The following is a 27,879-nucleotide window of genomic DNA, read 5'->3' as shown; positions in this document are numbered from 1 at the left end:
CCGACCAGAGTTCATTCCCTGGTACCCCATACGGTCCTGGAGTCCAGCCAGAGTGGTCCTTGATACTGGTGATGGGATTGGTGTTGGAAAATCATATATCTGGAACTTGATATACAATTATACAAAACGAACAATATATCAGCATGCAAGGAATAACTTTGTGAATCTCGGCACTTTGTAAATCACAGTACTTTTTTTTTTAAGAAAGTGAAACTCTTTATTTTTTGGGGTCACACCTGGTGATGCACAGGGGTTACTCCTGGCTCATGCACTCAGGAATTACTCCTGGCGGTGCTCAGGGGACCATATGGGATGCTGGGAATCGAACCTGGGTCAGCTGTGTGCAAGGCAAACGCCCTGCCTGCTGTGCTATTGCTCCAGCCCCAGCACTTTAATTTTAAAAATCTAAACAAGAGAAAGATGTGAAAGGAGACAAAGAGGAAGAACGTGTTCGAGAAAACACAAGCTTCTTCAGAGGGGAAATCAAGCAAAGGAACACAGACACATAGAGACAAGCAAGTGAGATACGTGTTCAAGGGAGAAAATGGGCTTGAAGAGCAAGCCCTGCTTTTGTTTGGGAGGTAGGGGACCCACATCCCAAGGGACTCGGGCTGCTGCCAGCTCTGTGCTCGAGGATCACTCTGTGCTGGGGAGGGTGAGGGGGATTAGTCCCATGGATGAAATGGGGTCGGCCACATTCTAGGCAAGCACCTCACCCGCTGCCTATCTCTCCGACTCATTCATTTACTCTTTAAAGTGTTCTGACATGCCATTTCCAGTATGTGGAGCAACTCTGGGGACACCGGCCAGCAGCATGTCTGAGAATTCACCTCGATTTTCGACACGAGGAACCCAGAGAGAGCAGCCAATTCCACAGGTCAAGGATTCAGTCCTTCCAGATCCTCCTCCCTACCCTGCCCCCATACCAGTCACAAATTATCACCAATGCTTCTAACAAGCTAGAAACGGGGGGGTCCCAGGACCCCCTCCTTCCTTGTGGTCAATGAATTTCCTAGAGCCACGGAACTCAGGAAATACTGAGCACACTGAGATAACTGGATTATTATAAGAGTCTGTGACTCAGGAAGAGCCACCAGATGGCGGAGACACACAGGGAAAGGGCTTGATGGTTCTTTAGTTTGTGGTTTTGTTTTTGCTTTTGTGTCACACCCACACTGATGCTCAGGGGTTACTCCTGACTGCACTCAACAATCACTCCTGGCGGTGCTCAGAGGACCATCTGGGATGCTGGGGATTGAACCTGGGTCAGCCCTGTGCAAGGCAAGCCCCTTGCCCGCTGTACTGTTGCTCCAGCGCCAGGGCTTGGTGGTTCTTTACTCTCTCCAGGCCCACCATGTTCCCTGCACTGGCATGGTCACCAATCCTGAAGCTCTCCAAACCCTTTTTTGAGTGGGGCTTTATGAAGGTTTCATTACTTAGGTATGATGATTCTCTGGCAGCTGGCTTTGATTCAAGCTACAGCCTTCCTCCATACCCCCCAAAAATCAGGGGGAGCACTTAAGACTTCCAAGCTTCCTACAGCCTCCCCCTCCACCTTTTCCCCCGGGTTTTGGGCCATCCCCAGCAAGCTCAAGAGTTACTCCTGGTGGTGCTGGGGATCGAACCCAGGTTGGCTGCATGCAAGGCAAGCATCCTATCCACTATACTATCACTCTAGCTCAAACCTTCCAACCTTTGATTTGGGTTTGATTCCCCAGCAGCCAGCCCCCAAATTTAGGTGCAGCCCCAAAATTCGCTGCAGTGGCAGGGATGGGGAGGGAGGGAAAGGCTGGCTGAGAAGGCAGATGCCCCACCTACTGTACTATCCCTCCGGCCCTGAAAGCTATTTGTTTTTTAATTTTTGCCAGAGTCTGCTTTATTATGGGTACCACCAGGCCCATTTCACCCTGATTGCCCTGAAACAGAGGACAGGAGACAAATACTGTAACAGAAGATGCTTGCCTGGGGCCAGAGAGTCAGTACCGGACATCCGGTACTTGCCTAACAGCCAACTTGCTTCCATCCCTGTACCTAATTGTTCCCAGAGCACCAAGCTGGGAGTAGCCCCCAAGCATTTCCAACACCCCCCAAAAAGATGTTCTAATTGCTCCGCAAATTTTAAGCTTTTTGGGAAATGTGCTTAATATATATGAGAAATAGATTTCTTTAGTCATTTGAAAGATCAGATATCTTTTTTGTTTTGCTTTCTTTGTCTTACTCCAGGCTGTGTACTCAGGGATCATTCCTTATAGGCTCAGGGGACCATATGGGGTGTCAGGGATTGAACCCGCATTATTTTGTTTTTGTTTTGTTTTTTTGGCTTTTGGGTCACACCTGTGCAAGACAAGCATCCTAGCCACTGTACTATCTCTCTGGCCACACAGAGCCACTGTTTAAAGGACCTTTTTTCCCAGTGGCGGAGAGGGGAGGGGTTTGGGGCCACACTTGACAGTGTTTGCAGGACGCTCCCAAGACTGGTGCTCCAAGGTTGCTTCTGGCCATGCTTAGGGGACCGTGTGTGGTGCTGGGGATCGAACTGTTGATGGTGGATATAAGGTAAGAGCCCTAACTCTGTACTCTCTCTCTAGCTAAGGGCCATTTTAGGAAGGCCCTATATAAGCTTTCCCATGCTGCTCTGAGGATTGGTCTACAAGAAACCCAATTTTTGAAAATGATTTAAAATAGATCTAGATCATTCAGAAAAAGGATTTGTTATTGTTTAGGATTTAGCATTTTGTCCTGTGAGTTAGTATGCTAATTCAGTGAAGAGTGGAGAAAAATGTGTTTCATCTTCTATGGAGGTGCCAGAGACTTAGGACATTGACCATGGGGTTTTTAATCTGTTCTCTTTACAGGTGTTTGGGGGAACGAATTTAGTATATTACGATCACCAGGATCTGTTGTTTTCCGAGATGGAAATTGGCCTATCCCAGGAGACCGGATTCCAGATGTGGCTGCATTATCCATGGGCTTCTCTGTGAAAGAAGTATGTATGTTTAAAAAAAATGGATCTGCTTTTTTTTTTCTTTTTGGCTTTTTGCCTTTTTGCATCATACCCAGCAATGCTCAGGGGTTACTCCTGACTCTGCACTGGGATGCCAGTGATCGATCGAACCCAGGTTGGTCGTGTGCAAGGCAAATGCCCTACCCACTGTACTATGACTCTGGCCCTGAATGCTCTTTGTATTTTAATTCTTGCCAAAGTCTGCTTTATTAAAATAAGAATTTTTTTTCTTTTTGGGTCACACCCGGCAATGCTCAGGGGTTATTCCTGGCTCTGCACTCAGGAATTACTCCTGATGGTGCTCGGGGGACCATATGGGATGCTGGGAATCGAACCCGGGTTGGCCACGTGCAAGACAAATGCCCTACCCACTGTACTGTCGCTCCATCCCCTTAAAATAATATTTTTAATGTGTATCAAATTATAAAATTCTGGCAATTACATATTTACCTTATTTGTGTAAGAAAAATCTAACAACCATGGAAACCATTCTTTTTAAAATAACTTCATTAAGTCATTAGTTTAGTTACAGACATTCAATATTCCAATACCAATTGTACCACCATTGTACCTTCCCACCATCATTATTTACAATTTTCCCCTTGAGCCTGTCCCCATAGCAGGCCTTCAGAAATTTCTTTTATGTTATTTCTTATAATTTGCTAAAAGGATGATCAATAAATGTTTCCTTAGAAGAAAGTAGTGAAGATTGTCGTATCTCATCATGGAGCCCTTAAGCCCTTGTATAAGAGATTACTAACATGTTGTTATAGGTTAAGCCTTCTGTATTTACATTTTGTTGATCAAGATTGGTTGCCTTCTGTGTTACATCCCATCCAATCTGCTGTGCTACTCCTGATTTATCAGTATTACAGAGTTTCAGATGTCACATGGCCAAAATCACAGATGCATGCTCCAGGGTATCCAAAATTTCTAACAAGTTGATACAGCTGGAGTTGGATTTAAAAAAAAAAACCACAACTTAACTGACTGGTGGCTTTGGGACATGTGCATGACTGCCAGGCTTCTGGAAGTACAGGGAAATAGCCATGGGGGAGGGGGAGGCATCCCATCCCTCAACCCCATGAAAGCTGGAGATTCAGTCACAAAACCCTTAAACCGGAGTGTTTCAACAGATTTCTCAATGAGGCTCGTCCAAGCAGTGGGGTCTGGCTGGGAGCATGGTGGCAATTATGGAGTGTGGAGGTTTTCGGCTGCCAGGGCTCTGTTGGGGCAGGTGCAGGGGCTCACCTACCCCCCTCTTGGTAGCCTTGGGACGACTCAGCCTTGTGTAGGATCCGGGAAAAATTCTGCCACTTGTAGATCTCTTTAGAGATTTATTTCTGAGTCTCTGGATCATGGCTAGTAAAAGAGCTTACGTGGTTGGTACCAGAGGTGATTCGTGGGCATGATTGCCGAACTTCCAAAGTACAGGGAGATGTCTGAAAGCTCTTTTTAATCAGTTTTTGCTAACAGCTCAAGAAAGCAAATGTAGGTCTATTTGGCACACATTATAGAAGTCAAACTAGTTGGGGACATTTTCGCTAAGTGCTTTAATATTTAACCTTGGCTTACGGAATGAAATTGTTATTTAAGCTTGGCTTATGAAATGAAATGTTGCAAAGTATTAGTCGTGTAATTATTTACTCATGTAGTGAAGTCTTCATAGAGAAGAGAATGTTTCTGACATCCTGATAGGATGTATAATTTTGGTGGGTTTTGCTTTCCCAGGATTTGTGATAAAGATGTGTGTCAGAGTTCAGGCTGCTATTCCAAGTACCATAATCTGAGTGGCTTATAAATCACTATCACTGTCATCCCATTGTTCATCAATTTGCTTGAGTGGGCATCAGTAACGTCTCCATTTGCTCCTGTCACATGCTAATGTAGCCTGGTGGCATATTGGCTCTTTCAGGGATAGGGGAATGAGGACCATCATTGTTTTTGGCATATTGAATATGCCACAGGTAGCTTGCCAGGATCTGCTGTGCGGGCAGGATACTCGCGGTAGCTTGCTGGGCTCTCCAAAACGGATGGAGGCTTTTGGGGCAGCCTCTAATCAGCCTCAAATTAGTACTCTTCATTGTGGCTTATAAATAAGCAAGAAAAATTTATTTTTCAGGCTGGAGCAATAGCACAGCAGGCAGGGCATTTGTCTTACATGCGGCCAACCCGGGTTCGATTTCCAGCATCCCATATGGTCCCCCAAGCACCGCCAGGAGTAACTCCTGAGTGCAGAGCCAGGAGTAACCCCTGAGCATCGCTGGGTGTGATCCAAAAAGAGAAAAAAAAACCTTTTTCATGATTCTGGGGCATTGGAAGTCTGGAGTCACAGTGTCTTCATGATTGGGTTCCACTGAGGACCCTCTCCTAGGCTACAGACTGCTGACTTCTTGTAATCTCACCAGATTACAAGATAAGTGCTTGTAATAAAGTACTCTGGCCCCTTCTTTTCTTTTCTCTTTTAAAATTAAATCACTGTGAGATACAGTTACAAAGGTGTTCATGGTTGGGTTTCAGTCATACAGTGTTCCATGTTCCAACACCCATCCCTTTGCCAGTGTATATTTCCCACCACCAGTGTTCCCAGTTTCCCCTTCCACCACCACCCACAGTCCGCCTCTATGGCAGGCTTTCTCTCTCTCTCTCTCTCTCTCTCTCTCTCTCTCTCACACACACACACACACACACACACACACACACACACACACACACACACTTTCCCCCTCCCTTCCCTCCCCCCCCCCATTTTGGGCATTCTGGTTTGAGATACTGAGATACAGATACTGAAAGGTTATCATGTTTGTCCTTTTACCTCCTTTCAGCACTCAGTTCTTTTCCAGAGTGATAATTTCCAACTATCATTGTCTTAAGTGGTCCCTTCTCTATCCTAACTGCTCTTCTCCTACCACCACCTGTAGCAAACTTCCAGTGGACAAGTCCTCCTGGCCCTTGTTTCTTCTGTTCCTAATTGTCTCATACTCTGTTTTTTACATCCCACAAATGAGTGCAATCATTCTATGTCTGTCCCTCTCCCTCTGACTTATTTTACTCAACATGATGCTCTCCATGTTTATCCATTTTTAAGCAAATTTCATGACTTCATTTTTTCCTAACAGCTGTGTAGTATTCCATTGTGTAGATATACCATAGTTTCTTTACCAGTCACCTGTTCTTGTGGCCCCTTATTTTCACAAGGAGCCAAACCCCGGTCATGAGGGCTCTACTCATGTAGCCTAATCACCTCATCATCCCAGCATATTGAGGTTTGTAGCATCAGGAATTTGGTTTGGAGTTAGGATGACACAAATACTGCATCTATCACAGTTTCTTTATTATTATTATTATTATTATTATTATTATTATTACTACTACTACTTTAAATTAAAACCATGACTTAGGAAGCTATTGAAATTTGAGTTTTAGGCATACAGTGGTCCAGCATCTATCCCACCACAGTGTCAACTTCCTTCCACCAGTGTCGTCAGGTTCCCTGCCACCACCGCAGCCTGCCACCTTAAGGGGCACATTTTTCAGTCTGACTTTTAAGTTTGGATCTTATGATCTCATTGTTGTTGACTCTGTGGTTTGGCTGTTTCGGTGATAAACAATCAGCTTGTGGCCTGAGTTTTGGGAATGGTCATGGTCCAGAGCTTTGAGAGTCTGACTTTGGTTTCCTAGAGGGACACTGAGCACTGTAATTGATTGCTTAACCTGGTTGCGGCATGAGACTAGGCACCAGTCCCAGTCTCTGAGGACAGGTGAGATTTGCTCTGTTCACTTATCATCATCCCTCCCAACTCTGTAAGCCAGGCACTTTTTTAAAATTATTGTAATTTTGGTTTTGGGCCACAACTGGTGATGCTCAGGGGTTTCTTCTGGCTCTGTGCTCGGGAATTACTCCTGGTGGGCTCAGGGAACCATGTGCAATGGCGGGGATCGGACCCATGTCAGCTGTGTGCAAGACCAGCACCCTACCTGGTGTGCTCTCTCTCCAGCACCTTGCCACCTTTGGCAGGGTCTCTCAGTACCATCTGTCACTTAAAGACACTTTCCCCTTAAGTTGTCCCCCAAACCTGAAAGAAACCTCACCGGGAGCTGCCTCTTCAGGCCAGCAGGGGTGCCTGTCATTAAGGAGGACATTTGTGCCTTGTGGTCTTAAATTTGACAGCAAATGGCTGTTGAAATAACCTTTAATAGCCGTGATCAGTGAAGTAATAGGAGTTGCTTCCAGCAGGGATTTTGTTTTATTCATAGCATCTTGGTGGGTCACTGTGACAGAGAAGCAATGCTGTGTTGTTCGGGACAGAAGAGGATCCAACAGAAGGAAATGTCGAATTTCTTCTTGGAAGAAACTAGTTTGTAGTCTGTGATAGGAACAGGTCCTGTTTGGATTACTGGCAGACTTTCCCACACATAGCTTTTTTCGGTTTTTTTAATTTAACTTTTTAAAAATCATCTTATGAAGTTAGTTATTCATTATTAAGTTTCAGGCATATGTTGTTCCAACACCCATCCATTCACCAATGTCCATTTCTCTCCACCAAACCCCCCCCCCCCCCCGTTTCCCTCCCTCTCGCCCCCACCCCCCAGCCTGCTACTGTGGCACTTCCCCTCCCCCTCCCCAATTATCTCAGTGTTTCCTTCCCTAACTCATCTCCCTCACCCTCCCCCAGTGGCAAGCTTCCTAAAAAAACCAGTTCTCTCTTTTTTTTCCCCCTTTTTATAAATTTATTTACTGAATCACCATGAGAGCAGTTACAAAGCTTTCGGGTCTGAGTCTCGGTCATACAATTATGAAACACCCGTCCCTTCACCAGTGCCCATTTTCCACCACCAAAAACCCCAGTGTACCCCCCGTCTCACACCCTCCCCCTACCTGTGGGGCAGATGATTTCCACATTACTCTCTCTCTACTTTGATTATATTCAGTATTTCAATACCAGACCCACCATTATTATTTGGGATTTTACCCCAACACTCAGATCTGCTGAAAAGGCAAAATGTAGACAATTTTTTTCTATTGCTGATTATGAATAACATATGATGTCACATGGCCGCAGTAGTGGCCACACGATTTTGGAATTCTGAAATTTTAACAATTAAATCTGGAGGGATTTCTGCCAAAACCTGCTGGGTTCCAAGATTTGTTCTTGAGTCTCTGGGATTATGGCCGTTAAGCAGCTTGATCAGGAGCCAGAGAGGCTGTTTGTGGGCGGCGACCTGGAATGTCGATGGAGCAGGGAGGAAAGGACCAGTTCAACCCCCATCCCGTGAGGCCCCACATATCTTATCACTGTGGGCCCAAATCTGACTGACTGTCCAATGGCCTCCAGAGGATGGCGGCCACCGAGCCACCAGGGGGAACAGGCCAAGGCACAAAACCTATTCCCACCTGGAGTGGCCCAGAACCTACTGCGGGGACCAGATGCATTTCTGCCAAAAGCTTCTGGGTTTTGAGATTTGTTTCTGAGTCTCTGGGATTATGGCAGTTAAGCAGCTTGATCAGGAACCAGAGAGGCTGTTTGTGGGCAGTGACTCAGGGTCTCTTTGAGGCTGGGTCTCTTGCTTTTCAAACAAAGTATATTTGAGTGGAACTTGCTCTTAAATTTGACTGTTTCCAGTCTGTGGGAGTTTAAAGAAAATGAGGAAGGGGGCTAGAGCGATAGCACAGTGGGGAGGACATTTGCCTTGCATGCAGCCGACCCGGGTTTTGTCCCTCACATCCCATAGCGTCCTTCGAGCATCACCAGGAGTGATTCCTGAGTGCAGAGTCAGGAGTAACCTCTGGGTATCACCATGAGTGGCCAAAACAGACAAAGAAAAAGATAAAGGAAACAGCCTACTGGGTCAGATGACTGCTGCTGACTTAGCTAAGATGTCCACCCTCCCCATGATGTCCATGTGCCTGTGGCAGCCCGGAGCCTATGGGCTCCCCGAGCTAGATGGTACAGATGGTGTGGGATGGGGGCATTGTTCTGTTTCCCAGGTGCATGACTGCTCCATTTTGTGCTTTTCCCATTAGGACCTGTCTTGGCCGGGACTGGCAGTGGGGAACCTCTTCCATCGTCCCCGGGCCACTGTGATGGTGATGGTGAAGGGAGTAGACAGACTCGCTCTACTCCCCAGCAGTGTCATTTCCTACCCTTTGGAGAATGTGAGTATCTCTTTTAACAAGTGAAAGACAAGTAGTCAACAGTTTTGCCTTGTTGGCCACTGCTATGAATTGTGTTCTAAGCACACTTATCCTTTTAAAAAAATTCACTTATTGTTGAGTGAGACCATTTCTATTTTGTGAAAAAGAAAAAATGAGGAGTAATGGAGTGATAGTACAGCTGGTGGGGCATTTGCTTGGCATGCAGCTAACCCAGGTTTAATCCCCGACACTGCATATGGTCCCCCCAAACCCTGCCAAGAGTAAGCCTTGAGCACTTCCACTGGGTGTGGCCCCCAAACAACCAACCAACAACAACAAAAATGACATGTTGGGGTGACAAGAGCTAGTACATCAGGTAAGGCGCAGACCTTGTACGCTGCCAACCTGCTTTCCATCCCCAGCACCCCATAAGGTCCCCTGAGCACCTCCAGGAGTGATCCCTCAGTGCAGAGCCAGGAGTAAGCCCTGAGCACCACTGGTATGACACAGACACAAAGGACATGGTGGTCGGGTTCAAAAAAAGTCCCAAATTGAGGGTATCTCCTGATGACATTTATTTGGGGGGGGGGGCGGGGGCGGCATACCTGGAGGTGCACAGGGCTTACTCCTGGCTCTGCGCTCAGGGGGCTGCAGGGCCCCTATGGGGTGCTGGCCATTCAACCTGGGTTGGCTGTGTGCAAGGCAAGTGCCCCGCCCGGTGCACTTTCTCTCTGACCCATTCTGATGACATTTTCTTGGACATCCTCGAATCGCCTTTATCTTCTAGAGTTGACCTCATTTTTGGGGCTGGCGAGAGTTGCATTTTGCTCGCTTCTTCATTCATTGACCTGTCGGGCAGTTGCTCACGGAACTGTCAGGCGCACCCCTTCTTTCCACGCAGAGAGACGGGAGTCACCAAAACGTTCTTACATGTTATCACTCAACCTGCCTCACCTGGGAGTACACAGCGAGGACTGGAAACCCCCAGAGTCCCAGTGGGGAGCATAAGGGGTTCAGAAATCTTGTCTTGTTTGCTTGTTTTGGAGCCACTCCTGGCTCTGCTCTCAGGGATCACTCCTGGCAGGGCTCTGGCGGATCCGATGGGGTGCCAGGGATTGAACCTAGGTTGACTGTATGCGAGATCCTACTTGCTGTACTTTCACTGTTGTCTTCTTCTTGGAAAAAGGACTGGTGAACCCCCCCCAGCTGCTCAGGGGGTGCCACATGACAGCTGGCCTGTCCTACCCCACCACTGAATGTGGGCCCCAAAGAGGCCTCAAAGAGAAATCCACTGCAGGTGGTGTGCTGTGCTCCTGACTCACCGAGCCACTTCCTGGAACCTGGGCCTCCTTCGGTTCTGTAATCAATAAGTGCGAATGGGTTAAGTCAGCAGGTGTAACTAGCATGGATTCAGCCTCATAAAACTGCAGAATATAGGGGCCAGAGAGATGTTACTGGGATTAAGGCTCACTTCTATTTGATTCTTGGGACCACATGGTTCCCCCGCCCCCAAGTAAGGTTCCTCCTGACCACATGCCAGGAGTAGGCTGTGAGCATCACCAGGTGTGGCCAAACACCAGCCCATCCCCAAATAAAAACACTACAGATAAAAGACCAGTCCCAGAAAGAAATTTGAAAATAACCCACACTTGGGGCCAGAGCTATAATAGCACAAGTAAGGCGCAAGTAAGGGTTTGTTCCTCAGCATCCTATGTTGTCCTCTGAGACCTACCAGGAGTGATTCCTGAGCACAAAGCCCATCACCTCTGAGCACTGCTGGGTATGACTCAAAAACCATTTAAAAAAAGCAAATAATCTGCATTTAAAATATGTAAGTAAGGGTCAGAAAAGTACTATAGAGGTTAAGGTGTTTGCTGGTTTTTTTTTTTACTTTTTTTTGTTGTTGTTTTTTCAGCTACACTCAGAGGTGCTCATACAGCCAGGTGCTCATATTCCTGGCTCTATGCCCAGGAAACTCTCCTGGAGGGGCTGAGGGAACCACAAGTGGTTACTGACATCAAACCCAGACTGGCTGTGTGCAAAACGAGCACCTTATCCTCTGTATTCTGTCTCTGGCCCCAAAGCACTTGCCTTAACACGCGGCCCAGCCCTATTCCATCCCAGACGCTGAGTATGGTCCCCTGAGTACTGCTGGGTGTGACCCCCAAACCAACAACCAACCAAATATGGAAGTAAGGAAAAGAATAGAAATGATGAGGTAGTTTGGGTATCTGGTGCTTTCTTGGCTATGTGCTTTTTAAACATTCCATTGTTGACATTCATGGGGGCGGAGGTTGGGCCACACCTGACAATACTACTAACTCAGTACTACTTCTGACTCAGTGTGCACTTCTGAGGTTTTCGGGGGACCATGCAGTGCTGGAGATCAAGCCTGGAGATCAAGCCTGGCGCTCCAGCATGCAAAACATGCACAGTTCTTTGATCATCTCCCCAACTCTTGTTACTGATTTCTGTAACCCATGAGTAAATGATGTGTAATGTGGCAGTTCTTTTCAAAGAAATTTTCCAAAAAACAGCAGGGCCAAGGAATGTACAGAGACAGAACAGGCCTTGCATGGGTGAAGCGCCAACACTGCCCCCCAACTCTCCCCTCAAAAGAGCAAAAAATGCAACAACAGAAGAATAGCTAGAAAAAGAAAGCTAGTTGCTACTATCCTGGCACCGTAAGACTCCTGGTCTGTGTGGTGACTTGAGGGGGCAGTACTTTCAGCCTTTCTAGTAAAGATTATTTTCAAGCACCTCATAATATGCTTTTGGAAGCACTACTTCTGTGCTTACAAACGAGGCCATGGGGGGGGCAAATCTCAACAAATAATGGGTATCATATAAACCATGCTCTCTGACCACAATGCTGTTAAGTTAGAAAATAACAAAATGAGCCCTTAAAAATGTATTTGGAAATGTGAAAAACAGTCAAGGATAATGCATGAGTCATCCGGTCTAAAGCACACTGAGCACTCAGTCAGTAGGCCAAGGCCAAATGAACACTTAGACAGAGGAAAATTGAAAGCCTTTGTGGACACAGGAAAAAATCTCAAAAGCTCTCAGAGAGCAAAAACACACCACTGCGGCACGAGAATGAGCCGAGGGGGGGTGGCGGGGGGATGGGAGCGCCCTCTCCTCTTTGCCATAAGATCAAGGACAGACTGGCAGTAATTGCATACTAGATGGCTCAGGCGGGGGAAGATTGTTTACATGGCCGTAATCGAGAAATGATATTGATCCGGTGAAAATGGCGGTTGAGCTATTAGGGTGGAGAGAAGTCGTGGGGGTGGGGGCAGGGGGTTGGCAAGGGCTGCGGGTGGTGGATGATGGGGGAACACTAAATTCTCATCTCCTCTAACTAAATAGACGATGCTTCAAGTAGACGAGCTAAGGGGTTCAAGCACCTACCTACCTTGCAACAAGGCTTGCCCTGGTTTGATTCCTGTGTGGTCCCTGAGCACCAAGGCAGGAGTCAGCCCTGAACACTGCTGGGTGTGACGCACAACCCCCCAAAAGGGAAAAGAAAAGCCAGGATGGGGTAGCAGGGGCATGTCACTTCCAGGTGGTGGTATAAAGGAAGCTATAGATTGGAAAGGGTCAGACAAAAACAGGAAATTCAGAGAAGGGGCAAGCTGATTTTTCGTTATGTCTTTTAGAATTCTTTTTATGGGAACCGAGTGTATATAGGACTCTTATTTTTTTTTTGAAATCTGGGCCACACCTGGCTGTGCTCAGGTATTGTTCCTGGCAGGAGGGGTGTTGGGGGCCCAAGGGGGGCCCTACTGCAGCGCTACTGTCTCTCCAGCTCTGCACTTAGGGATCACTCCTGGTGGGCTCCGGGGACCGTCTGGGGTGCTGGGGATCAAACCTGGGTTGGCCACATGCGAAGCAACCACCTTACCCAGTCTACTATCACACCAGCCCCCTGACCCTCTTAACTTCTTTTCAAAGGCAAAGGCTGGGGGTGTGGCGCAGTAGCAGGGCACATGCCTTGCATGTACGAAGCTTGGGTTTGATCTTTGGTACTCAAAAAAATACACAAAGTGAGGAGAAAAATCATAGTGGACGTTGTGAAATTACCTGAAACTGAGTATCAATGAATGTGCCACTATAGAAAGATTGAGGTGTAGCTGAAGTGGTCAGAAGAGGAAAATTTATTACTCTTCAATGTGGATATAATTTATTACCTTTAAACGCACATGTTCATGCAATTTATAGATTTAAGTTCTGCTTTCTTTAGCACATTAATTTCCAAAGTGAATGGAAGGAAGGGAACAATAAAAATCGACAGGCAGATTAAAAAAAGTTTTGTCTTGGGGCTGGAGAGATAGCACAGCGGGTAGGGCATTTGCCTTGCACGCGGCCGACCCGGGTTCGGTTCCCAGCATCCCATATGGTCCCCCAAGCACTGCCAGGAATGATTCCTGAGTGCAGAGCCATGAGTAACCCCTGTGCATTGCTGGGTGTGACCCAAAAAGCAAAAAATAAATTAATAAATAAATAAGTTTAGTCTTTACAAAGACTTTATTACATAATTTTCAGAAACTTGTGGGAGATTTCTTCAAAATATGGAAAAATAATAAAATGTTGGGCTGGAGAACATGAGTCAAAAGGCTGGTGCATGTCCTTTGCATGCAGGAGGTCCGGGTTCAATCACTGCCACCACATGGTCCCCTGGGGACCACCAGAAGTGACCCACAACCCCAGGAGAAAACCGCTGAGCACTGCCACATATGGCCCCCAAACAACAGCAGTGCAAAGCAAAATGTTGAGCAGCAGGAGAGGCCATTCAAAGGGCTAGAGCCGGGAACAGGGTGCCCTCCAAATTTCAAGAGGTCATCGATTTTCTTTAGTTTGGCATGTGGATGCCTGAATTCCATCCCTGCACTCCAAAGCAGCACACTGGGAACAGTTCCTGAGCAGCTCTCCCAAGCCGCCCTCCAAATTTCAAGAGGTCATTGATTTTCTTCAGCGCATAATTGCCAACATCTCCAAACCTCTTGGCTTCCTTTTACCTGACCAATAGCTGTGAGAGGAGCGGGTGCTAGTGCTGGACCCGGAGCAGCAGCTCCCAATGTTTGCCAGTAGTAGGTGGGGAACCCAGATGGCAAAACCCAGCAAGAACACCGCCAGGGGTGGCCCCAGGCCCCCTTCCCCAAGTCCTCACTCAAAAGAGTAATTGCAGGTCCTGCAGTGCAGCGATGCCATTTTTCTCGAGGACCAACGTGCTTAGCCTTATAATTCAGCAGAATGAAACGGTCCTTGGATCTTGGGTTGCTGTTATTTGTTTGGGTTTTTATTTTGTTTTGGGAGCCACATCTGGCGGTGCTCTGGGGTTACTCCTGGCTCTACACTCAGGAATCACTCCTGGCAGTGCTCGGGGGACCATATGGGATGCTGGGAATCGAACCTGGGTTGGCCGCGTGCAAGGCAAATGCCCTACCCACTGTGCTATTGCTCCAGCCCCTTGCTTAGGTTTTTATTTTGTTTTGGGGGCCATATCTGGTGGTGCTTAGGGGTTAATGCTGGCTCTGCACTCAGGAATCACTCCTGGTGGTGCTCAGAGGACCATATGGGAGGCTGGGGCTCGAACCCCGCTCAGCCATGTGCAAGGCTGTACTACCCACTGTGCTGTCGCTCTGCTCTGATCACTGGGTCTTTTCTTTTTCTTTTTGTTTTTCTTTTTGGGTCACACCCGGCGATGCTCAGGGGTTACTCCTGGCTCATGCACTCAGGAATCACTCCTGGCGGTGCTCGGGGGACCATATGGGATGCTGGGAATCGAACCTGTGTCGGCCATGTTGGCTGCGTGCAAGGCAAACGCCCTACCCACTGTGCTATCGCTCCAGCCCCTGATGACTGGGTCTTAAGCAGCTGCGCTCAGCTCTCCAGCCCTTCAATCTGGTGCTTTCCTCAAACCCAGTCGCTTTTGCGGTCTGATTGTTGAGGAGTGCTCCTTCTCATCTCCATCTCTCTAGCCATGGGACCATCGCTGAGGGAGGCGAGATGGGAGCATTCCTGGGACTTGCTCTTATATTCATTCCGTCCAAAGCCTGAGGAATCCAACTGTCCCACTACAGAAGGTGGGGGCCACTTGGCACTGGGCTGATTCAGGTTGCCGGTAACAGAGGCGCTTTTGACTGTTCGAACACATTTTCCCTGGCTTCACTTACTCAGGACCTCATTTGAAGAGAATTTGGGGATGAAAGGGTTCACACCTATGAAGTAAGAGAGAAAAATTAAATAAAACGGATTTCATTTCCCAGATCATGAAACTGAGCAACTGAATTTTGATGCTTGAATTTCATCGGCTTTACATATCATTTCTGCCTGTGCCATGTTCACAAGTCGTTTGCTCCAAACAGGAACCTTTTAAGATGAGCTAGAAAAGGGGATTACTTGCAAGAGACAAATCCTTAAATTGCCACTGAAGCAAAGCCATTACTGCTGCCATGTGTGATTTACCACAGCGTTTGATTGCTGTAGGCAGATCGAGATGGAGGGGCCAGGGCAATAGTACAGTGGGTGAGGTGTTGGCCTGGCACACAGCCGACCCGGCTTCAATCCCTGGCATCCCGTTGTGATCCCCTCCAAACACTGTCAAAAGTGATTCCTGAGTGCAGAGCCAGGTGTAACCCCTGAGCATTGTCAGGTGTGGTCCAAAACGCCAGATTGAGATGGAAATATTTTTTGAAGGGAAAAAACATCGTTTCTTTTATAAGAAAGAATGTAGGGCAAGAATAGAGGGCCGGAAGACATGTAGGTGTGGAGGGATAAGTGGGGTGGGAATAATGTCTTCAAAGTTCTTTGAATTTTTTTTTATAGTTCGAAATTTTTGTTCCTGGACCATGTCCAGCAGTGCTTGGGGCTGACTCCTGACTGCACTCAGGGATCACTACTAGCAGGGCTCAGGGGACCCAATGGGGTGCCAGGAATCAAATTCTGGTCAGCCATATGCAAGACAAGTGCCCTCCCTGCTGTGCTAGCTCTCAGGCCCCAACTTCAGAATTCTTGTGACATGCCCCATGCCTTGTGAAAGAGTCTTCAATTGACCTAAAGACAAATACTAAATCTTACTCAACTTTTTTTTTACATTTTGACATGAAAAATGAGGTTTGTTCTCTTTCAGTTAAATTCTGTTCGAATCCCTGTGACCTTGGGAACACACCTTAATAGACTGTAGAATACTTCATTGCCACCTGCTTCATTAGTATTGAACCAAAACGTTTTGCCGCTTAAGTATATGAATGGAATGGCCACCAGAAAAATAATAGTTTTTGCTAGCTCCTGTCCTTCTTGTCCTGTGTTAGCAAGTTCTTTCTCATGCAGGCCCATTGGGAGATAGAAACTCATTGGCCCACCGGGTGGGCTATTCAGTCTTCTGTGACCTCAAAAGAGCTCTTTGTCTTTGGGTGTGATTTGGGTCCTTTGAAAATGCCTTTGAAAATGGTATTTTGGGGTGGGGGAGGAAAGGGGGTCCTTTTATGAGTACCATCTGAATGACATTTTTTCTTATTTTGCTTCTGATAGCGATTAAAGTCTGGCTTTTGCATTTCAGGCAGTTCCTTTCAGTCTTGACAGCGTTGCAAATGCCATTCACTCCTTATTTTCTGAAGATACGCCAGTGGTCTTGCAGTTGGCGCCCAGCGAGGAAGTAAGTGATACCATGCGGGGTGTGGGGGGGTTGTTGTTGTTAAGATGCTTAAACAGTGCGCTTTTGTGTAATGAAAATGTAAAGCTTATGTCATGGAAAATAGCTGTCAGACTTCTGTATGTTGGGATTAGTCTGTAGGAATGTCACTTAACATTTGGAATTCTTCTTGCAGAGAGTGTATATGGTGGGGAAGGCGAACTCAGTTTTTGAAGACCTCTCCGTGACGTTGCGACAGCTCCATAGTCGCCTGTTTCAAGAAAACTCTGTTCTCAATTCCCTCCCCGTCAACTCTCTGAGTAGGAACAATGAAGTAAGAAGTGCCGTTGTTGAATGACTAAACAAGTGTCCTGGCCAGTTTCCCACTTCTTGGGCTTCTCATTTACAGGCAAACTCAGCACTGAAATGTTTTGCACGTTTCCTGCTGTCATGGGTTCTTCCTTGGTGTAATTTTCGTGCGACTTGCACAGATAAACGGACTCCTTTGTGAGTTCAGCTATCATAAATAGTGTGTTCGAGAACAAGGGTTGCCACCAATTAATCCTGACAAGGCAGAAGTCTCGGTATCCACTTGGTGGGTGGTGGAGCTGTGTCGAAGTGGCAATGTGGGAGCCATTATTCACTGCCAATTCAGATGTGTTGCCTCGTTTTTCTACTTCATTCTTGACAGTACAGTGGAGGGAGCGCCCTTCCTTTTGCCTCCCGTCCGTCAGCTCGTGTCAGCCTCACCACCCACTCATGCACCCTTCTTAACCACATGGCATGCCATCGCTGTCACACACTACCCCTCTTACCAACTCTAGATGACCGGGAGCGCACTGGTTTTGAGTCTGATGTGGAGAGCAAGCTAGGGAAATAGCAAACCGGGTACTGCAGTGGACCAGAACATATAGAAGGCTGGGGATTGAACCCCGTCAGCTGCATGCAACACAAATGCCCTACCTGCTGTGCTATTGCTCCAGCCCCAGAGAATGTTTGCCTTGCACGTGGCTGACCCGGCTTCAATCCCCAGCATCCCATAAGGTCCCCTGTGCAATACCAGGAGTAACTCCTGAACATTACCAAATGTGACACCGCCCCCCCCCCCCAAAAAAAAAAGTGAAGCAAGGTAGTTGTATGTTTGTTTTCATTGAAACTTACTTAGATGTAAGAGGAAAGGAAGAAGGGAAATGTGTTCAAGAGTGGACATGGGCAGCAGGCAATGGAGATTCATGTTCCAGGGGGAACACGGGCCTGAAGAATGAGCAACCAGCCCCTGGATTGCAGCCAAGGCCAGGTGTTGCACCAGGGAGAGGGTGCTCAAAGGGCCAAGTGCATTCTTGCCACGTGGGCGCTGCAAGGTATATCCCTGCCTCTGCATGATCCCTAAAGCACCAATAGGTGTGCCCCCCCCCAAAAAAAAAACAAAAAAGAAAAGAAATATTACTGTTGAGTGGTCCTCACCATGCTGAGAAATCACGATGACCTGTTCGATGAAACGTCATTAGGAAATAACATGGGTCTTTTGGTGTGTTTTCTTTTTTTCTTCTTCTTCTTCTTTTTTTTTTTTTTTTGTTTCTGGGCCACACCCAGCAGCACTCAGGGCTTACTCCTGGCTCTGCGCGCAGGGATCATTTTCTGGCAGGGTTCAAGGGACCATTTTACACACATTTGCAATGGAAGCGAACCTACCAGATGGAGGGTGGGTGTTGCAGCATCCATTCACTTGGGTGCGTAATGTTTGTAAGGCCCTGCGCGTGCCCTGATAAACCACAGATAGATGTGTCCCCAACTAGTGACGTGCATGTCTCTGCACTCTCTCTCCAGGTGGATCTGCTTTTTCTCTCGGAACTGCAAGTGCTGCATGATATTTCCAGCTTGGTAAGTAGGCTGTGCTATTTTGGCTCCAGGGAGATTATTGCAAGAGGATCCTTGAGTGATAGTGAGACCGATTGAAATGGTGGCTAAGTCTGTCCTCGATTGATGGTCCTGTGAAAGTGGAAAAATGGATGAAGATTGGCCTGGGGGCCAGGGCACAATGGATGCACTCCTAGCTATTAATTTCTTTTTTTGGGGGGTGGGAGCATGGCCACACTCAGCTGTTCTCAGGGCTGACTCCAAGCTCTGCACTCAGGGGTCACTCCTGGCCCATATTGAGGGTTTTTAAACTGAGGCCTTTTTAAAGATATTTTTAACACATACAAAGTCTTATAACTGCCTCCCCAAAATGAGATTTGTCTGGGGATTTGTGGCATCAGGAATTCCCATTTAAACCAGGCCACCATTTTTTTTTATGTAGGAGAACTGCTATTTATTCAGCCACTGATTAGGCTGATTGAATTGGGCATGAACTCCACTTTACTTTGTTTTTTCCATTTTTTATAATTTTATTTATTGAATCACCCTGAGAGCAGTTACAAAGCTTTCGGGTTTAAGTCTCGGCCATACAATGAAACACCCGTACCTTCACCAGTGCCCATTTTCCACCACCAAAAACCCCAGTATGCCCCCATCCCACACCCTCCCCCTACCTGTGGGGCAGATGATTTCCAAATTACTCTCTCTCTACTTCAATTACATTCAATATTTTGACACCACACCCACCATTATTTGGGATTTTACCCCAACACTCAGATCTGCTGAAAAGGCAACAGTAGACAATTTGTTTTCTATTGCTTGTTATGAATAACATATGATGTCACGTGGCTGCAGTAGTGGCCATGCAATTTTGAAATTCCAAAATTTAACAATTAAATCTGGAGTGATTTCTTGCCAAAACCTGCTGGGTTCTGAGATTTGTTCCTTAGTCTCTGAGATCGTGGCCATTAAGCAGCTTGATCAGGAGCCAGAGAGGCCATTTGTGGGCGGTGACTCAAGGTCTCGTTGGGACAGGGAGGAAAGGGCCAGGCCACCATTTTAGACTGTCCACTGTGGCTACTGGTTCTGCTCAGTTTGGCTTGGCATTAGGTGTCCAGCTGCCGTGGGCTCTGTCTGACGTGGCTCTCTCCCCCTGCTGTTTTTCTTTGTTTTTTACCTGAAGTTGTCTCGGCACAAGCATCTAGCCAAAGATCATTCTCCTGATTTATATTCGCTGGAGCTGGCGGGCTTGGATGAAATTAGGAAGCATTATGGAGAAGATTCTCCACAATTCCAAGATGCCTCAAAGATCCTTGCGGATGCTCTGCAAAAAGTAAGAGACTGGCGGGGTCTGAGAAGTTTGAGGAGGGCTGTTTCACTGCCAGCCTCTCCGTGGAGGCACATGTATGTGACACATGCTGGCGATGGCAGGGTCTTGGCCCTCTTTCGGGAATTGCTGCACTAGGTCACTAAGGAGGAGGTTGCTCCAAGGTATCGACCTAATTAATGCTGGAGGTGCCGTCTAGGGAATGAGTGATCTCCATCAGAATACCACCAACATCCAGCTTCCCCCTTCAAATCATGGCAAAGTAGACAAGACACGGAAATGACCGGATTGCCCCGTTTTAAGGGTACAGTTCTGCATGACTGACTTTGCTCACATGCGCAACTGCCTTTCATCGTCTCCAGCTGTGACTCTGCCCATTCACCGCTGACCAAACCCAAAGAGAACACTTGGCCCACTACCAGGTGCCGAGTAGATCTACAGTAAATGTTCGTAAGTCCCTTTCCCTGAACTCACCCACCTGCATCTCTTCAGTGAGGCTCCAAGGTTAAATCTTTGCAGATGTTCGGGCTTACCCAGAGACCACCTAGGAGGATTGCATTTTCCCTTTGCTGCCCTGCGCCCTACCACCCCCCACCACCCCCAGTACACTCGGTCTCTTACATTCATTCAGGACAGTTGAATATATGTTGTAGATTAATACTGGCGACTGCATTAACAATCAGCAACCCTTAAAATTTGCCTCTTTGAAGACATAATGTATTTTAATGAGCTAAGAGATAAATAGAATCTTTTGGAGCTGCATAGAAGCTTCTCACTAATATTTTTCAGGGTTAGGACCTGAGGATGCAACACTGCTTGGACCCTGCGTTGCCCAGGGCCTCTGGGGCCCCCCTCGGTGATTCTTGGAGCAACCACAATGGTGGTGGAGATTGAACCTGGTTCTTGCGCTTGCAGGGCCTGCGCCTGAACCCTGTGCCCGGCTTTCACACTCCTTTTGATATGCGAGTCTGTGATTCATAGTAACGCTGATGACTCCTCAGTTTGCAGATGACATGTACAACCTGTATGGTGGCAACGCAGTGGTTGAATTGGTGACTGTCAGAGCCTTTGACACGTCCTCTGTGAGGAAGACTAGGACTATTCTTCAGCTGAGGGATGAGGTAAGTGCCTCCTTTCAGACCTCGCTTTGCAGCTGAAGAATTAAGTGAATGAACTTGTCCAAAGCGAAGTTCTACAAAGAAAAGCAACACACTGTGCTGTTACGGAAGGGTCAAAGGAAGGCGCTGGTCAGGACCGCTGGAGACAGCCTGGGTCTCTTATTCGTGGGGGGCTGAGAGGGGCTGACACAGCACCCTTGCCTTGAAGCACATGGTGTTAAGGGACCTGTCCTTAAGGCAGCGTGGCAAGCTAGAGATCCCACGTCCAGTCCGCCCAGCCTTGAGGGCTGCAAAGCACATGCTCTTCTGAAGGCAGGCTGTAGCTCTCAAGAGAGAAGGGACACAGTGGAGCCATACATCAGCAGGCGGGTCACTCGCCATGCATGCAGCCGACCTGGGGTTAATTCCCGGCATCCCATATGGTCTCCTGACCCCACCAAAAATAATTCCTGAGTGCAGAGCCAGGAGTAACCCCTGAGTATCACCACATGACATTTTGTGAAGGCAGATAGAAAGCCCTTTAAAGCCCTCACTCCATCCCTGCCCACATCACACCTGCCAGCTTGCTGTGAAGTGGCTCTGGAGAGAGGCACTGATTCCTGGAGTAGGACAGGCCATGCTGGTGGAGCTGAATTGTGTGCAGTGGGGCATCAGTGGCCTTTGCTAGTGAGTTGAGCTTCAGCAAAGAAACTGGGTTTCTGTTTGGGAATAGTTTCTCAAGTTCATGCATATGTGGCAAGGAGCAGGTGATGTTCCGATTTCCTATTTCCTTCACATCCTACATAGCAAATGAACATTTCCTCACAGAACCTAAGTCTAAGACTGAGTTGTCTTTTTTGTTTCGTGAGTTTTTGTTTTTTTTTTTTTTTGGTAAGGGGGGGTGCACCCAGCTTTGCTCAGGGCTTACTCCTGGTAGGGTTTGGAGACCATGTGGGGTTTCAGGGATTGAACCAGGGTAAGCTGCATGCAAGGCAAGCACCCCACCAGAGGTTTTGTTAACCTTTAGTAGAAAGATGGGAGGGTCAGGGGCTGGGGCTATAGTGCAGCAGCCGACCCAGGTTCAATCCCCTGACCTTGTATGTCGCCAACCCATATTCTATCCCCAGCACCCCATAGGGTCCCCTGAGCACCTCCAGTAGTGATTCCTGAATGTAGAGCCAGGAGTAACCCTGAGCATCGCTATGTGTGGCCCCAAAACAAAAAATTGAGAAAGACAAAGCCCTCACTTTCAGGACCAGGTGTTTCCGGACTAGCCTTTGGCCTGTGCCCCTTTAGCTCCTGGCACGTCTCCCAGGCGCCCCTGGCCTGTGTCTGCTCTCAATACTCATGCTGGGCTGGCCTGCTTGCTGAGCAAAAGAAGTCTTCAGCTGACACTTCCTTTGTAGGGCGAGGAAATGCTCTAAAATTAGGTTGCGGTGGTGACTGTGCAACTTGAGAAATGTGCTGAACTGTGTAGTGTCCTACACTTCAAATGAGCAGAGAATGAAAGAGTTGGCCCGGGCTGGAGGGATAGCACAGCAGGTCGGGCGTTTGCCTTGCATGCGGCCGACCCGGGTTCAATTCACAGCATGTCATACGGTCCCCCGAGCATTGCCGGAGTAATTCCTGAGTGCAGAGCCAGGAGTAACCCCTGGGCATCACCGGGTGTGGCCCAAAAAGGAAAAAAAAAATTAGTTGGCCAGGAAGAACAAAACTAGCCCTAACTTCCTGCCTTAAACTCTGTCACTGGCTTCTCATAGCTCAGATGCCTCAGATTCTGCACAGCCTCCCTCCCTGCTTCTCACCTCACCTCGGAGGAGGTTTTGGGGTGGGTTTGTTTGTTTGTTTTTGCAGTGCTGGGGATCAAACCCAGGGCCTCACACAGCTTCATCTCTTACTTTCATCTCTTACTTTCTTTTCCAGTGTCTAGCCAGAATGAGCTAAATTTCCCTAACACTGCCTTTGCCAGGAGGGATTAAGTACCTCTTGGACGGCTTTTAGCTGTGTATATAATAATGCAATTATATGATTCATTTAAAGAAGAAAATTGCCATTTCAGCACCACATAACTGAAAGGATTGCTTGTTTCTCTCACATTTCCCCCAGTGTAGCGTTCTCCTCCCTGCTAGAGGTAATTGCTACCCAGAACGTTATATTAGTTATTTGCCGACCTCTGTTGAGTTTGACTACTTACTTCTCTTCAAACAATGTGGTTGCTTGTCTGAATTTCATATGAAGTCATACAAGATGTACTTTTGTGTTAAATAAATGAATCAGGGCTACAGAATTGGCATAATGTTCTATATTAAAAAGTTTTCACTCTTTTCTCTTTGTTCACTGTAGAATGATGAAGCTCCTTACAACCTTGCATATAAGTATAACCTTGAGTACTCAGTGATTTTCAACATGGTCCTTTGGATATCAATCGGCCTGGCCTTGGCTGTGATTATCACCTCTTACAATATTTGGAACATGGATCCTGGATATGAGAGCATCATTTATAGGATGACAAACCAGAAGATTCGGATGGATTGAACTGTCCTCATACCAAACTTAGAAAAGGGGTTTGGAATTTCCTATTTTGTTAAAGATTAATCTCTCGTGTAGTTTAAAGTAGTAACATACTTTAAATTTATATATAAAAAAGGAAGCAAATTTTGTTCTCTATTTTGTGTGTGCCTGTGCTGTTTTTTTAGAGTGGATTATAGTATTGATGTGAACTGGTTTATGTGATAATAGATTCCATAATATGCTTGAATCTTACAATAACCATTTGATATCATTTCATTCCATTTAATATTTGAATGCACTGAAATAAATATAAGACATTTAGAATAGCTTGTGTTATTTATGTTGGGGAAATGCACTGAATTTGTTAGAGAAACTTGTGAATGCTCACTTCCTTACACAAGCTGGGTGAAAATATTTCAGCAGTTGTCTTCTCAAAACCATTTATATTTGTCACAATTTGATGTAAATATCTCTGAAAAAGGAAAACGGGTTTTTAACTTGGAGTAGCCCTAAACTAGGAAAACTTATTGTCGCTTATATTGTCGCTTAGATAGTTATTTGGATTTCTTATTAGCAGAGAAGAGAGCTGCTTGTTTTTCTTGATTTCTTCTGGAAGTTTGATGATCCGCATGGTGTAGAGATGAATATACCACATCTAAAAAGGAACTGGCTTTGTGGAACTATACACAGATGCTTGTAATTATACACGAAAAAACAAGCATGGGGGACATATCGGGGCATGACTATAAAATCATTTTCTTTCAGCAGCTTTTCCTCTGTGTCAGTTTTGCTGGTTTGTGGTACAACCTTGCTCTTCAGGATATTAAGTGGAAGTCAATGCTCCCTACTTTTCATGTGGAATTGGACCAATGTCTATCAGGAGTGACAAAATAAAGTTAATAGTGATTCCAATTTGTGTCCTTTCCATACGAACTCCATTTTATATTGTCAAAACCTACAGGCAGTTTCATTTCATCAGAATTAGCTATTCACTGCAGATGCATTCATGTTTTTTCTTTTAAAAAAAACCCACACATTTGTTTCTTCTCACTGCCTCCTGAGACTTGGTGTCACCCTAAGAAACATATTTCTACTACCTGTATTGTTACTGAGTGTATATGAGCTGTTTTCTGTAGGTCAGAAAGGCTTAAATTTCCCTAACATTGTAAGAGATGGGTAAGCAACTAATTGGTTAGACTATAAGGGACTATCTAGCATTATGGCTCAAAGGTTATAATTTTTTAAGAAATATACCTATGAGAGAGCTAGAAAGATAGTACAGTGGGTAGGGCACTTTCCTTGCACACAGCCAACCAATCACAGGTTTTATCTTCAGCATCCCTTATGGCCCCCAAGTACTGCCAGGAGTAATTCCTGAGTGCAGTGCTAGGAGTAACTCCTGAGCATTGCCAGGTGTAGCCCCAAAACAAAAGAAAACAAAACAAGAATTTCACTGTTTCATGATTATGTACCAAAATGGTTAGATTATAGTATGAGCATTACATTGCCCTGACCCCTGGAAAGACCATTCGATTGTTTCTAAGGAACTCTGGAGTTTGCAGTGTTGAGCACCTTTGCCAATGACATTGTTAAAGTTAACCCTCCATAGAAATGGAGTCAATTGGGGGTTTTGTTTTTGTTTTTTGCCTCTCAGTGAAGTCTAAGTAATCATGAAGGTGATAATCCACTCTGCCTCTGCAGGGAAGAACAACTACGTTACTCTCCAATGACTTGCCTGATCTCCACTGTTCCCTCCTGCCAAGTTTATGGGGGTAAGGGCTTATCAGCTTCCTTGTCCCAAAAACAACCAGGTTCCCTTGAAACCCAGCAGACCATGAGTTTGGGAGCAAACTCTATAATACTACAGAGGAGTTCAATCTGTTTTCCTTTTATATGTTTCTTACATAAACATTACCGTACCAGTTAGGTGGTTATGATTAAACACAAAATAAACTGATGCCTTTGTAATTTAAAACTGATGAGACTTTAACTTCTAGGGAAAGGGGGAAAAAGTTAATTACATGACAGCACTAATCCTTATAGGGTAAATGGCATCAGCCCCCTTCTAGCTGTGTTAGCCAGAAAGCAATTAATTAAAATAAATGTTCTGCCAAGATTATTATACCTGTTGCTGATGATTTGCTCTTAAATGAAGTCTAATTTGTTCAGGAACATAAATCACAATGTCGAGATTTGCATGAGAGGCAAAAAAGCTAGCCTTGTGGCAGGCTAGTTTACTGACATTGAGGGATAGACCTCAGTCACTTTATATGTCATTGGTGGAATATTCAAGGTTTGTTAAATAGCCCAGATTCTACCCATGGTAGATCTTATGAAACAAGCTCACGATTGCTAGGAATAATGGAATATCAATTTATACTTCTTTGGCTTATTTGATAGGAGAGTTCTTTTTTTCTTCTTTTTGTTTTTGGGCCACACCAGGCAATACTTGGGGTATTTGGGGGCTCATTTTTGGAAGCATTTGTAAGAGCACGCAGTGTGGGGGATCAAACCCAGGACTCCCACATGCAGTTTGCAGTCAGCCATTGAGCTATCTCAGGTTTTGGGAACGACATTCTGAAATTTTTCATTGGTGCCAAATAACATGGATGCCATGCCACAGGGGAACTGTGGGTACTGGGGCTCAATGTAAGGCAGCACACATTTCAGGCATGTGCTCTGCACCCAAGCCTGACTTGCAGGGAGGCCAGGGGGCGTGTTGGGCCACTTCCAGCTGTACTCAGGGCTTACTCCTGACTCTGCTCTCAGGAGTCACTCCTGGCTGGGTTTGGAGGACCATATGGGGTGCCGGGGATCAAACCTGGATCGGCCATGTGCAAGGCAGTACATTACTTGCTCTGGCCCAGCCCCTACTTTTTTGGGGGAGGGGGTCACACCCGACAATATATGGGTTACTCCTGGCTCATGCACTCAGGAGTTACTCCTAGCGATGCTCAGGGGACCATATGGGATGCTAGGAATCTAACCCGGGTTGGCCATGTGCAAGGCAAATGCCCTACCAGCTGTGCTATCGATCCAGCCCAGCCCCTACTTTTTTTTTTAAGATTTTTATTAGTGAAACACCATGAGGGCCATGAGGTACAGTTGTAGACTTACAAATTTTTGTGCTTGGGTTTCAGTTATACAATGATCAAGTACCCATCCCTCCACCAGTCCCCATTCTCCACCACCACTTTTTAATGGAGGATTAAACTGTTTCTAAGGGATAAGGGAAGTGGGTCAATGTCAAGGCCTGCTGGGAATGCAGTGACATTGTCTTGCACTGAGCAAGGTAAAGTCATCTCTTTCTAGCTTTTCATGACTGAATTATTTCCTATGCAGTGGTTTCTTGAGTATCTTGCCTGCATGGCAAAGCCTGGCAAGCTACCCATGATGTATTCAATATGCCAAACACAGTAACAAGTGTCACAATGGAGATGTTACTGGGCCCGCTCGAACAAATCTGTGAACAACAGGAGGACAGTGACAGTGACAGTGGTTTCTTGAGAAAAGAGTTGTGAGGGGCTGGAGTGATAGCACAGTGGGTAGGGCGTTTGCCTTGCATGCGGCTGACCCAGGTTCAATTCCCAGCATCCCATATGGTCCCCTGAGCACCGTCAGGAGTAACTCCTGAGTGCAGAGCCAGGAGTAACCCCTGTGCATCGCCAGGTGTGACCCCAAAAAGCAAAAAATTTTTTAAAAAATTAACAAAAGAGTTGCGAGCGAAGACCATAGATAGTATTGTGATTGCAGTGCCTCCAAAGTCACCCAGATGAGGGGACTGGAAAGAGTACTCCAGGTAGGTGACTTCTTGCATACAGCCTATTCAGCTTTGATCCCGGACACCCCATAGAGTCTCCATCGCCTGCCCCCTGAGCCCACCAGGAGTAAGCCCTGAGCATTGCCAGATGAATTCAGTTCATGTTTCACCACGTACCAGCTGAACAATCTTGGACAAATCCTTAAATCTATCTCCATCCATTATTTTTTGGCGGGGGCGGGGGGGGGGGGCTTGTTTTTTGGTTGATGGTTTTTTTTTTTTTTTGGCTTTATGTGTCACACCCGGCAGTGGTCAGCAGTTACTCCTGACTGCACTCAGGAATTACTCCTGGCGGTGCTGGGGATGGGTGGCACCATATGGGACGCTGGGGTTCCAAACTGATTGGCCACATGCAAGGCAAACACCTTACTCGATGTACTATCACTCTGGCCCTTTTGTTGGTGGGAGGAGGATCTGGGCCACACCCATGGTATTCTGGGGATACTCCTGGCTCAGTGGCCACGAGTGACCCCCAGCCATGGTCAGGGGAA

The 27,879-nt window shown here is 46.6% G+C and overlaps 1 protein-coding gene across 1 annotated transcript in view; it reads left to right on the top strand.

The window, feature by feature from the left end:
• Nucleotides 1-24,480, top strand: part of ATP6AP2 (ATPase H+ transporting accessory protein 2) — a 29,182-nt gene extending 4,702 nt beyond the window's left edge. The window contains exons 2-9 of the mRNA XM_056131315.1: nt 2,856-2,986; nt 9,030-9,161; nt 16,705-16,800; nt 16,973-17,110; nt 18,604-18,657; nt 19,817-19,966; nt 20,962-21,081; nt 23,401-24,480. Of these exons, the coding sequence (XP_055987290.1) occupies nt 2,856-2,986; nt 9,030-9,161; nt 16,705-16,800; nt 16,973-17,110; nt 18,604-18,657; nt 19,817-19,966; nt 20,962-21,081; nt 23,401-23,592 (1,013 nt within the window). The 3' untranslated portion in view covers nt 23,593-24,480. The remainder of the gene's footprint in view (nt 1-2,855; nt 2,987-9,029; nt 9,162-16,704; nt 16,801-16,972; nt 17,111-18,603; nt 18,658-19,816; nt 19,967-20,961; nt 21,082-23,400) is intronic.
• Nucleotides 24,481-27,879: the final 3,399 nt, after the last annotated feature.

The sequence above is a fragment of the Sorex fumeus genome, unplaced genomic scaffold (assembly GCF_029834395.1).
Source record: "Sorex fumeus unplaced genomic scaffold, SorFum_2.1 ptg000086l, whole genome shotgun sequence".
In the NCBI taxonomy this organism is placed as follows: Eukaryota; Metazoa; Chordata; class Mammalia; order Eulipotyphla; family Soricidae; genus Sorex; species Sorex fumeus.
Note: the sequence above shows the minus strand (reverse complement) of the source record. Positions and strands in the feature narration are given on the sequence as shown.